The sequence below is a fragment of the Mixophyes fleayi genome, chromosome 6 (genome assembly GCF_038048845.1).
Source record: "Mixophyes fleayi isolate aMixFle1 chromosome 6, aMixFle1.hap1, whole genome shotgun sequence".
In the NCBI taxonomy this organism is placed as follows: domain Eukaryota; kingdom Metazoa; phylum Chordata; class Amphibia; order Anura; family Limnodynastidae; genus Mixophyes; species Mixophyes fleayi.
Genome location: NC_134407.1, coordinates 196,412,610 through 196,426,126, shown reverse-complemented (window position 1 = coordinate 196,426,126; position 13,517 = coordinate 196,412,610). Strand labels below are relative to the sequence as shown.

Sequence of the window (13,517 nt, the reverse complement as noted above, 5' to 3'; positions counted from 1 at the left end):
TTTGGAGCAACACCCAACGACGCACATTTACAGGTAGTGCCCTAAAAAATGTATTTTCCTGCAAGCCTACAAGAATGTTAGTACCTAGATTAACAGATGTGTCTTCATTCTGGCTCACTTACTTCCTGTTATGTGCCATTCTTTTTGCTCCTATATTCCCATGTTTGTATGAGGAGCTTACACATACACAAAAAATAGAAGCCACATATGCTTTTTACGTTACTAAAAGCTAAGAGTAAAAGGAAAGTTCTCTCTCAAATCCAATGACATATAAACTCAAACAAAGCATGTTTAATTGATGCCCCATTTAAATCGGATGTGAAATATACTTTGCTGAGTTGCTATATATCTGGGGGTGGCATTATTTTGTACATGACAAAGCAGGTTTATATTTATAGGGGGCAGCAGACCTACACAGAGGAGCAGCCATGCCCTCACTGTGGTATGGCCATGCCAATTCAGTTGTGGCACACAAGATCTGTCGTGGGCATCTATGAAGGGGCCACCAAGAAGTTGCAGTACCAGGGCACAAAATTCCTCTTGGCAGCCTTGCCTGCAGCCCATGCAAGTGACTGACCTGGCAACTTTATTAAATTATGTTCTAAATTGGAAATAATTCTGATTAGATATCTGAAAAAAGCATTGCAGGACATTTTCTGACATGGTGATGACCATTTTCAAACAAAATTGCGGCTGGTGTCATACAAGCAGGAAAAAACACTTTAATTAAAAGTGATTTAACTGCTCAAGTGACAAATGAAGAAGAAATAAAGCGCAATTTTATCAGTCACTAGGCAATACGGTTTAGTTGTTTTCCTACTGACTCTTAATGCTGCAATGCAGCATTTTGTATTATTGTATTATTTAATAAAGTGTAAGTTGTATCCTTATACTACTGAAAGCTGGAGGCTTTTTAAACTATTATATAGCTATTTCTTGTCTTGTTTGATATTTTATGCATTTTTATGATTTTCTTTTTTGCTATTTCTCTATATATTGTCATATTCTTTTTGTTCTATGATCAGCACACAATCACTTAACATGCCAAATCCGATCCAGTGGTGCACGGTGCCCGATAGTACACAAGGCCCGCTGTCTTATGAGATGCACAAAATCCAGAATCTTTTGTAGAATTTGCTTTTCCATGAATCGTTAAGATACAGGTTTTTTTAGATGGCTGAATAAAAATCCTGATTTTAGTGTGTAGAACACTACCAGTGTCACACACAGCACTGGAGAGACATGGAGGTGAGGAAGATAGGTCTGCCGAAAGTTTAATTTAAGGCCCTTAAAAGTTTTCAATCAACGGCATGGTAGTCCGTAGTGATGCTGTAGAGTTGTATATTTATGCTGGTGTGTGTGTGTCACTGTAGAAATTGGTTTGTGTAGGACAGTAGGACACTGTATGTATATTAAGACATATAATATGTGCAAGTACATTACCACGTTATCACTTCAGCAGAGCGTGTGCAAGGTTGAAGGGGACCACTCTCACCTTCCTGTCGCTCAGGCCAGACACTGTGTCGATGTATTGCTCTTGAATCATGAAAGCCGCAAGGTTGGCTGTATAACTGGCCAGGAAGATGACCGCAAAGAACGCCCACACCAACACCATGATCTTGCTGGTAGTACCACGAGGATTCTGTATGGGAACGGAGTTATTAAACACCAGTGCCCAGAGCAGCCACAAGGATTTCCCCACTGTGAAACTTGGACCTCCCAAACCTAAAGAGAAATGCACATAAAGGTTAGAATGCTATGTCTAGCCGTCTTTCATTATCTGTGTATGTTAGGGAATTTAGACTGTAAGCTCCAATGGGGCAGGGACTGATGTGAGCGAGTTCTCTGTACAGCGCTGCGGAATTAGTGGCGCTATATAAATAACTGGTGATGATGATGATGATTCTCACTGATCTCTCATCACTTTTCTCACACCAGTCCCAGCCCTTAACTTCACGTCAAAATGATTTATGTTTAGAGCCTTCCCCAAAGTTTGTTCATCACACTGTACCTCTCTTAACTGCCCTCTACTCTGTCTCTTTTCGACTAACTTAAGACATTTATGTTTTTCCAAAACAATACCTTATTCAATGATAAAAAAAACAACTATAATAATTTGCATATTTATTGTAAAAAACAACAAGTATTAAAATTACAAAATTAATGTAATCTGTATAACAGGCAACAAAGGGAATAAAAACTATGATCCCTGATAAAATTAGGGTTGCCACTTTTTTATTTTTAAAGTGCAAATCTAGACAGGTGCAGTTTCAAAACAAATGAGCTTTGCATTAGCATATTATGCTATATAAAAAAAGAATATCCTTTTAATGTGCTGTGCAATACATAGGTAATAAAACAAAACATTTGGGACATGTGTGATACTGTTAGAGAGGACATGCTTATTGTTCTTCAAAAATGAATATTTGGCATGTGCATTAAGATTAAAAAGACACAATCTGTACCCACCACTAAGTAGTACAGCAAAAAAGGAAATACTGTACAGGGGCCTGATTTATTAAGGATCTTAACTTGAGAAACTTCTTATTTCAGTCTCCTGGACAAAACCATGTTACAATGCAAGGGGTGCAAATGAGTGTTCTGTTTTGCACATAAGTTAAATACTGACTGTTTTTTCATGTAGCACACAAATACTTGATAGCTTATTTGTACACTGAAATTTAAAGTTGATATTTGTGTGCTACATGAAAAAACAGACAGTATTTAACTTATGTGCAAAACAGAATACTAATTTGCACCCCTTACATTGTAACATGGTTTTGTCCAGGAGACTGAAATAAAAAGTTTCTGAAGTTAAAATCCTTAATGAATCAGGCCCCAGGTGTCTTTTCTGGTTACCATGCAGAGCCCATTATTCTGGTAACTATAACACATGTGCTGGTGACTATAGCACAATGCACATCCCATATTCTGGAGACTCAAATACAATGCACAACCCTATTCTGGTGACTCAAATACAATGCACAATCCCTATTCTGGTGACTCAAATACACTGCACAACCCATATTCTGGTGACTCAAATACAATGCACAACCCATATTCTGGTGACTCAAATACAATGCACAACCCATATTCTGGTGACTCAAAATACAATGCACAACCCTATTCTGGTGACTCAAATACAATGCACAACCCATATTCTGGTGACTCAAATACCATGCACAAACCTTATTCTGGTGACTCAAATGCAATGCACAACCCATATTCTGGTGACTCAAATACAAGGCACAACCCATATTCTGGTGACTTAAATATAATGCACAATACATATTCTGGTGACTTTAGAACCATGCAGAGGACATATTCTAGTGACTCTAGTAGAATGTAGAGGCCATATTCTGGTGACAATATCACATTGCAGAGCTCATATTCTAGTGGCAAGCATACAAACCAAATACCTCTCCTGACAACCATAATACAATTACTGGTTTGATTATACATATTTGCAGTAGATAAATAGCCTGCTTTCTCTGAAGGCTCCTCTCTGCACTGCCAGGTAATGACACTTCTTCTCACCTGTGATTGGCTGAACCTGTTCAGTCTCGGCTCTCTGTGTAGACACAAAGACTGGCAGGTTGAGCCTCTATGCAGAGAACTGTAACAGGGAAAACGCTGTTCCAAGAAATTAAATTGTGTATCCAGTTTCCTGAACCTGTCTTGTTTTGACCTTGACCTGACACTCAGACAGGTCCTTGTAGACCAGACAGAGATAGACAAAAAATGTGCTCCTTACCACAGGGCACACAGAACAACTGAATACACTATTCAAATTAGTTCAAGATGCCCTATTTAAATAAGGCTGAATTTAAATATTCATACTAGTCAGGTGCCTATTTCTACTTGAAAGGCCAAGGACAAAACACAACAGTTTCCTTGAGATTCTTGTTCTGGTCACTGATTATGAACTCTATTATTTGTTTTACACCAAACTTATCAAGTTTTTGGGTATCCAGGATGCAAATTCAGTTCTACATAACAGTTTCCAAACTCTTTCCACACTCTCATCTCTCCATGTCTTTGCATCCAATTCACACTGACTCTTGTTTAGCTAATCCAGTGGTTCCCAAACTGTGTGCCTAGGCCCCCTGGGGTGCCTCAGCGATCTCACAGGGGTGCCTCGGCCAGGGACAGTGGTAAGCAAGGCGGGGGACTACTTGGTAATTGTTTTGGCTTAGGGGTGCCTTGAAAAAAATTATGGAGGCACTAAGGGTGCCTTGAACTGAAAAAGTTTGGGATCCACTGAGCAAATCTGTATATGGTCTCTCCCAGTATAAGCTATTTCCACTCTCACATGGGCTTATTTACACTTTGTGTTTTAGCACTTTGTGTCCCTATTGCTACAATCCACACACATTTCATATATACATTCTCTCTTGTGTGCACCTATTACACTTTCTATAACAAATCGTTTATACTTGTTACTTTCATAATTCTAAGATTGGCCTTACATGCTGTCCAACAGTTACGGTAGATCATTCAAATTTACCCTCTTATTGCTCTCATTTTTAAGTCTAATTTATTTCACTTTCAACAGATTCAACAAGTTCGTTGACTTTTCACTCACGTTTTCCGTTATTTAGATCTTGGTCGTATCCCATGGGGCTCAAATACTCAAAGATGAATACGGTCACTGCTACAACAGATAGACACATGACAAACATCATCATCCAGACGGCTGGGCTGTATGGCTCTGTGGGGAGAAGTATAGGTGTTAATGAGAAGGAGCTCAAGTCCAACTATGTAGTCACTTTGAGAACCCCAACAAAAGTATAGTGAGCACCTCATTTAATCAATGAGTGGGAAGCATTATGAGCCGAACATTATGGAGTCTTCATGACAAGGTAATCATTCTGGGATAGTCATAAAAATATGAGGAACTCAACACGGTTGAAGAAGCGTAGATATCATAGCACAACAAGGTCACCATTAGCATCCCATTATTGGCAACTTTTCATGAGCAGATACAAGTTGACCAATAGATGCCTACTATGTTGAGTTCCATATTTGGTAGAAGGGGCACAGAAGCATTTGCGAGTGCCACTTAATTAAGTCTGGTATTTGCAGTCATTTTCACATATCCCCAAAACCCAGCAGTATAAAATCATCATGCAAAGTCTAGACTACTTTTAGGCCAGTGAAACATTGAGATCACAGACTCCGAAAGAAGACTCTTATAGTAAAGGCTTTGGGAATCTTATTAAAATGCAGATGTCTGTACAAACATTTTGTATGGAATGAGTTTCTAAAGCAAATGGTTATGGAATAATGATCTGCAAGGAAGGATTCTGCACTGGTGCTCTGCAGTGAAACATGCAAGAGTGATACTCTGCAGATCTCACCCAGGAAAGCCGAGGGGGACACAGTTCCATTGCTACGTGACACCAGGACACTGATTCCGGTCTCTACGAAGGGAACTGAGAAATCCACAATCTCTGAGCGCTCCTCATTTATTGTGAGAGACCCGATAGCAAGGTGAGCTCGCTGGTAATAAACCTGAGCAGGAGTGGAAAAAGAAAGGAGGAAAAAGGCGGAGAGAGTGAAGAAAGGTGGAAAGTGAGTGGAAGATGGGATGGCAGAAAAGTATGAATACTAGAGGGAAAATATGAGAGTAACTAGAAGGGGCAGCTGAAAATAAACTATTGGCATTGCATGTGATGGGAATACATCTTTTAGTGCATTTACTAGTACTTTTTTCCAAACTGCCGAGTGCTCACCTCTCCGATCATTCCATTCCACACACCTCGCACAAGCTTCCCGTGCTTGCCATTAGTCACCAGGTACAGATCATAGGAGAACTTAACAGTACGTGCCAACTTCTTCAAGATGTCAATACAGAACCCTTTGCAGCACAGTTTAGAGTAAGGTTCACCGGAACTGCTAGGGGATAGTAGAAAAGGACTCTGGGATAGGGGGAAGTTTTACAGAATGAGATGAACAGCTTTAAATTGCCATTGAAAGTTGAGTATAACAGCAGTGCCTCAAATTTGATGATTCAATTAAATCAATATTTAATGGAAAATGCAGGTAAAAATATTGGATTTTAATGAAAATAATTTCTAGCATTAACAGTTTACACACCACAATGCCTTGATCAGATAAACAAGAATTTATCATTAACCCCCCCCCCCCCTTACCCCCTTAGACCAAAACTCTCCCTTTGCTCTGTGTTGTCCACTCTGGACTCACCCTTTACCTCAAGGTCAGGTTGCTCTGCTTCCGGCAAGGCACCGTGTTCCGCACACAGTCTCCCGTCATTGGGTCTGTGCTCTCAACAATAACAAAAGGCCTCTCTTCTAAGGTGGCCACTGTTAGGTGACGAGTATCTGACACAAGCTGTTGACCAATGCCGTACCGTGGCCACACCGGGTACTTCATTCGTATTATACCTTGTTCCCACCGACCAACCTAGAGAGAGGGACAATTTTCCTTGGCTGTACTAATTTACTGTGACCACCCCTGAAGAAACCACAGATAAGTATCAAAAAAACTTACCTCCTCCCACAATCGTTGAGGAGTCAACGTAATAACCAGCATGGTTGGATCTAGTAGAAATCCCTGGTTATTGAAGGAAAGGTCTCTCTCCCGCCAAACTATATTCAGCATATGCCTATGAGATGGAAACAAACAGAAGAGGAACACAATGAGAACAAAGAGGATGTACAAAATACATTAGTCAAACTAAGAGAAAATAAACAATGTACAAGAGTGGACGATATAAGCATGGAAGTGTACCTATACAGGGTGTCATTTCCTTGCACTTGTACCGGTGCCAAACAGGTCCCTCCAGGATTGGGCAGCTCACCATGTTTCTGTATGTAGTTCTTAGCTGCCGCAGCAATTACAGCAATCCCATCCTGCATTTTCTGCTGTAGGCTCCTCCTCCAACCATCAGTCACCACACTGACCAGACCCACAGGGAAGAAGTTGGCGGGATGTTCTGGAGAACCAATAGTGAAGCTTGGTACAATCCAGATGTGGTCAGGCCCCAGCAGTCCCGCTTCACCAGCCACATTGAATAACTCCTCAGCCTCCTCTCTAGAGCAGAATAATAGGAGGACTGGAGCAGAGACTTGTCTGAGCACTCGCTGGGTCCCACGGGGGCCTGTGCCTGGCTCTAGAATCAGCTCATCTTGGGGGCCCCAACCGGGTTGAATAACCTCACACAGATCTCGCACAGTCTTGAGGAACAGTCGGTGTCCAGGGTAATGACTGGTAATAACAGAGAATGGACCTAGGTCATATTCTTCCATCACCTTGAAAATGACAGCAAGTTGCTGCTCCAATGAGGCCGCCATCTGAAGAAAGGAAGAGGATGGCTCCTGGAAAAAAAATTAAAAGAATTTGTTTTTACACCGACTGGATTGATTTACATATGTAATGAATGTGCCTTAACGGGCATTCAGATTGTGAAAATAAACCTATAAATGTTATTACAAGTAAAAGGGTATATTAAAAGGTAAATAAGTGATTTTCCTACTCGATCGCTGTGGTTTCAAAGCACAAAAACTATTTATTAAGATGCAAGGGGATCACATACTCCAAACATACACATTTTACAAGAATGACCAAATGCAGGAAAATGGGAAAAACAAACAGAACAAAAGATCACCAAGACTGGCATGCATGGCTAGATAGCACAAGAGCTTCTCTGGGATACTCTGGCGTCCAATGGGTCAGAGTAGTATAATATAGTCACAGGGATAGGGTCATAAATAACAATATTGATAACATCAGGTTTCAGCTACACAGGTCATACAAGGACAATGGTCATTGCTAAAATATTTGCATTTAGGATAAGAACTAGTGAATGTAGCACAGAAACGGACAATGAGAATTGTTTACTGACCAATACAATGTTGAATTTAGAATAGTGAAAGGCAATAAACAATGTTTGGCAACCCAAGGTAATTTTGCATCTGGACAAAGACTCACTAAATGAATATTGGCACAGCTTAAGTATATCTAATGTCTAAAGTTGGTATTGCATTGATATTGATTGTTATTGAGTAAAACCCCCTTCAAAAGGAGAGCAATTCTCATTGTCCCCAAACCTCTTTGATGAATGGAAGCCACGCCTACACATATCCTATTGCACAATGAGTCTCTATGGTGATATGATGGAACAGGGATATTAATACATCAAACGATACGGTTACACCTTGCCGTTATGAGGAGATTACACGCGACCGCTTTTGCGGGGACACGTATTCGCTAGTCTCATTGAATTGCGATTGTGTCATACACAGGGAAAACAATTTACAAACAATCAGATTGATTGATTAGGCCGATATTCCAGTTTATCATTAACAGCTAATTGAAAAAAAAAAAAAATCAACCTTTTTTATTGTTAATTATTAACTTATTAATCATTTTTTATTATTATTATTATTATTATTATTATTATTATTATGGCTTGCACCATGCTGATCAAAGCAAAGATCTTACCTTCCTACAGCATTTTTTTTATACAAATGGAGAGATTTCATGCACTAGTTCCTCAAAGCACACGTTAAAATGGTTACTGAACATGAACACATCACCTTCGTAGTTCTAGAAATTAATTTTAACATCCATAAAAATCCATAAACAAGGAAACACAGGTCTCAAAGAAGCCATATAACACACTGCACAGCAGTGAAACACAGGCAAGTCAATTAGCCAATGACATAGCTGTTGCATTCATGTCCACACTATAGCAGTGTTGGCTAACCTGTGACACTCCAGGTGTTGTGAAACTACAAGTCCCAGCATACTCTTACAGCAATTAGCTGCTATATACTGGCAAAGCATGCTGGGACTTGTAGTTTCACAACACCTGGAGTGTCACAGGTTAGCCAACACTGCGCTATAGCATAGTGAGACAAAGTGCTAAAGGAAAGAAACAGATGCGTCATCAGCTGTGAAACTACCTGTTCCCTTTCTTCAAAGCTGCTGCTCCCTGTCATATGCAGAAACAAACTCACTAATTAAAAACACATTGAAATGAAATGCATCATCAGAAACAACACTCAAGCACAGGTACAAGAACTTGTAGCCAAAAGCAGAAAATCTCTTATGTTAGTGAGATAGGAGCCTTATTAGTAATGAGCGGAACAATTTGCTCAAATTTATCCAATTTTAATGGGACAAGCGCTATTTCCTGTTCAAATGTAGAAAGCCAGCTGAGTGGTAGTGTTGTCAGACACCAAGCGCAAATATAGTTACTGTTACCATACTTTGGATAATTTAATTGGAAAATAATGCAACGCAAACAATTTTATCTTCTACTGACACCATGGACTAGATTTACTAAACTGCGGGTTTGAAAAAGTGTAGATGTTGCCTATGGCAACCAATCAGATTCTAGCTTTCATTTATTTAGTGCATTCTACAAAATGACAGCTAGAACCTGATTGGTTGCTATAGGCAACACCTCCACTTTATCAAACCAGCAGTTTAGTAAATATACCCCCATCTGTCTATTTATTCCTAGATTTTATAGATATGCATATAGATACATCCGAAAATGAATACCTGCATAATTAGGACCAAATAAGCCCCACTCCCATCTGTCTAGAAACGTCCGCTTTTTGGCGCATCTCCACCCACATTCATGTGAGCCACGCCTATTTCAATGCCCATGAATAAATTATGTTCCACTGAAATTGGAACAGTTGGGGAATATGGGTCAGGGAACCCACTTGCCAACAGCGTAAATTTTCCATGTTATGATAGGAGGATCTAGCCAGACGTGGACCAATCAGGGTGTTCCATGGAGAAAGTAGAACACTCAAAGTAATCCCTGGTATTGAGCAGAAATGGAAAACACACGATTTTGTGTATTGGGAGGAGATATTTTAATGAACTTCAAGCTGTGCTTCTATATTTAGGGGTGCCCGCAATGGACCAGTTACTCACACACAAATAAAAAAATCCTCAAAAAAATGGGCAATACCTTGAATACCTTTGCCAACATATGCATTTCTATTGTGGACCACAAGCCTGCACTGTTCAGTATAAACATAAGCACACAAAAAAAATATATAAAAAAATATATAAAAAATGTACTGGTTCATTGGTTAAGGCCAAGTACATACAGCGCTCTCTCTTTATAAAACCACCCACACACACCCCCAGCAATATTTTCTGAGCACAAAAGTAGATTAAAATGTATTAATCCCATTATATGTCACCCTCTTTATAACACCATCCTTGCCATAGCGCCAGTTTTGGCATATGTATTTTAAGCTGACCGAATAAAGAGGTAACACTATACAGTATAAATAATATGAAAAACACAACTACTGTATACAAGTAATTTGTGTAACGAGAAGGTGGGAGTTCCGTCATGTCTAGGCCCATCTACTACTTGTGCTTCAGACTTGGTATATGCACAATTAACGTAAAGATGGTAGCTTGTGATGGAACAACTACGGGAGGTTCTTTCATTAGCTCATCTTACCTTTGGATTTAAGACCACCGCTGAGCCTCCACTAATACTGATGATTGGCACAAGTGTCTGCGAGGAGATGAAGTCTAGGATTTGGGCCACGGCCTCCGTTCCAATATTGTCCTGAAACACAACCGCGTGCGCCCCTTTCAGCGCCAGGCACAGTTGGCGTAGGAGCGGTCCTGGACTGCTGTCATTAACAAGCACAGTGACCGTGTGAATATCGATAGGTAGAGTTAAGGATCCCTCTGGAATCAAGGGTCCCACCAGCTCCGCCTGTGGATAGGAGCCTCCAAATACCAAAGCCACATTCACTACAGGTCCTCCAGCTCGGGGCAACAGTGTTTCCATTACCACGGCACCACAACCCATTGCACCAAGAAGAAGCCAACCCAGGGACTGAGCCAGGGACATGGCAAAGAAGGAGCCTATAGGTGAAACAAGAGAACTCCATAGGATTAGCTATACAATTCCATAGACAGACACATATGTCCTGCTACAATGCAACATTTACCAGCACATTGTTCTTAACCTTGCAATGGTGATACTAAGAAAGCAAATAATAAGTGTTTGCTTGGTAAGAGGAGTGTTGCATGTGATAATAATCTTGATAATAGCTTTTTGCAACAGATGTTTAGACTCTGTGATAAGAGGTGTAAGAATGCTATGAAATAGATAAATGTATAGGTGATGCAGTTTTATTTTGAGTGTATAAAATAAAAGTTGTGTTCTTTGAGATTATACATCATTCAGCAAATAGGAGTATTATAAAAAGGTGTGACAGCATGACTTGGAAGAAGAGGTGTAGCAAAGGTGTGTACTTCAGAGAGGGTTGTAGGGAAACTGTGTGAGGAGGGAGGGAGCATGCCGTAAGTCAGGACGAGGGAGGACAATGTGACACACAGAATTCAAGTATGATGTATTTTTAGTTAGCCTATGAATTATTCATGGGTGGATGTGGCAGACGATCCTGTGATTCCTGACTGCACAGCACACGTCATACTGAGATCATACCACCTAGCCAGAACCAGATATCAAACACAGCCAGAAGTAAGCCAAAATCTGAACTGCACATACCAGAACCATGATCTTCAGCAACAACTACCTGAGAAGACTAGAAGACAACTGCATTATTCTTAGAAGTAGATGAGCTTATGAACTGCACTGCTGTGTCAAAGGCCAATTCTAATATCAATCTGACCTGGACTTGGCTACAAAAATCTGGACCTGAGATGTTCTACCACAACTAAATAATTCAATGACTGACGGAATTATATCCATCAAAAGCAAGAAAAATCCAAAGTACAGAGAAACTGGACCCTTCAATGTGACCTAGAATTAATACAGTGTCTGAATGGGGCCTGCTCTATCAGCACAATGTATGACACTACACATGGAAGTCAAGTACGGTATCTCTTCTATTCTGTAATTAAAAGCCTCCAAAGGTCAAAGAAAAGCATGAAAGTGTTTCAGCACCAGATCTGGTCCATGAGCTGTTCACCATAGCAATGCATCCATCTTTAGCCCCAAAGAAGCTCCAAAGGACTATGGCACAATGTCAGCCACTCTGCAGGGGGCACGAAGCTGGCAGCTACTTTGGAGTCTGGCATAATCGTATAGGTGTCTCAGCGGTACATCGTAATTACACGGGCTCCACTGGAGCTGATGATAAAAAAAAAAATGATGTTGATTCTGCAGGAATGTGGCAAAATGCCATGAACTGGCTGGGTAGCGTGGCATAATGCGGTGGGCACAGCAGAAATGTGGCATATGGCTCCCAGGACTTCTTGAGGGCACCGGACCATTTGTAAATTCAGTGGTTTGTCTTCATCAGGCTTAATTCACAAGATGCACTGTTGCCTTAACTGTTTCCTGCTCCTGAGCCACCTGCTGCCAGTGGGTCCATAGAAAAGAGCATTGTAGCAGACAGTGATCATAAGATAAACAGGTGGGGAAAATAAAGAGTGGGAGATAGAAAAGGAATAAGAGAGTGGAAGACAGCAAGAGTTTAATCTTCAGTAACAGCCAGGTAACGTTCATCCCTCACCTGCCTGAGTCACAGGACACACAGGATGAAGCCGGCAGAATGCAAGACAGAGCGGAGCTGGAAGAGGCAACTGTAAGGAGAAAGGAGCAAAGGAAACACATCTAAACGCAGGGAAATGAGAAGAGATAAACACACAGAACTATAGAAAAGAAAACTGATAAAGTATAAGGGAGAGAATGATCCGAGCAACAAGAATAGGAGAGACCTGAAAAATGCAAAGAATGAAAGGACGGGGAGAGGGAGGAGGTGGGACAGGGTGAGAGAGGAGGAGGGGGGGGGGGGATAAGGATGAAGGAAGGAGTGAGAAGTGTGGGATACGGTGATGGGGAGAACAGAAGAGAGAATGGATGGGAGGTATGTAAAATAGAAGAGGGAGGAAAGAGTCAGCAGGGAGGAGAAAAGAGACAGGTATCAAGAGTGTGAAGAGAGGCATGAGAGAAAGGACAGAATCAAGGACAGAGACTGAGGGGAGCTCTAGATCACTCACAGCTAAATGAGCCTGTCCCTGGCTTAGAGTCACAGGCGGTCTACTGGCAGTCTCTGCTCATCCAGAGATCTCATCCTTCTGTCTTTACAAGGCTCTCCCTTTTTTGACATATTAAAGCATTTTACCTCTTTCATGATGCATTAGGGCACCGTGAAGGCTTTTGATACCAGGGATGCCCCCTATGTTCATCTGATCTCTCCCGTGCCTCCTTGCTGGGGTTGATAAGTGATCTCATTTATTTTAGCCCCCGCACTCTATAAAAAGATTTTTGGGATCAATATATTATTTAAATTATTTATTTATTGGTCTTTACCTTCATCGTAGAGGCTGCTTATCTCAGGAACAAATTATATCTCTCAGGACAGTTTCTCTTCTGACAGCAGCATTGCACATCACACTTTGGGTTTTGGGTTTTGTGCTCTCCTCACCCTCTCTCCAACTTCTCTGTGACAGGTGTTTCCAGATAGTGTGCGTGTGTGCGTATGTGTGTGTGTGTGTGTGTGCATGTGCGTGTGTGTGCATGTGTGTGTGTG

The 13,517-nt window shown here is 40.9% G+C and overlaps 1 protein-coding gene across 1 annotated transcript in view; it reads right to left on the bottom strand.

Annotated features, from left to right (window-relative positions):
* The window catches only part of GRIN2C (glutamate ionotropic receptor NMDA type subunit 2C), a 36,221-nt gene extending 22,918 nt beyond the window's left edge, over nt 1-13,303 (bottom strand). Inside the window, exons 1-10 of the mRNA XM_075178366.1 lie at nt 13,298-13,303; nt 12,498-12,567; nt 10,463-10,878; nt 6,754-7,340; nt 6,514-6,628; nt 6,215-6,426; nt 5,736-5,898; nt 5,361-5,514; nt 4,586-4,711; nt 1,496-1,725 (exon numbers count right to left, since the gene is read on the bottom strand). Coding sequence (XP_075034467.1) covers nt 1,496-1,725; nt 4,586-4,711; nt 5,361-5,514; nt 5,736-5,898; nt 6,215-6,426; nt 6,514-6,628; nt 6,754-7,340; nt 10,463-10,878; nt 12,498-12,567; nt 13,298-13,303 — 2,079 coding nt within the window. The remainder of the gene's footprint in view (nt 1-1,495; nt 1,726-4,585; nt 4,712-5,360; nt 5,515-5,735; nt 5,899-6,214; nt 6,427-6,513; nt 6,629-6,753; nt 7,341-10,462; nt 10,879-12,497; nt 12,568-13,297) is intronic.
* Between the last annotated feature and the right edge of the window lie 214 nt (nt 13,304-13,517).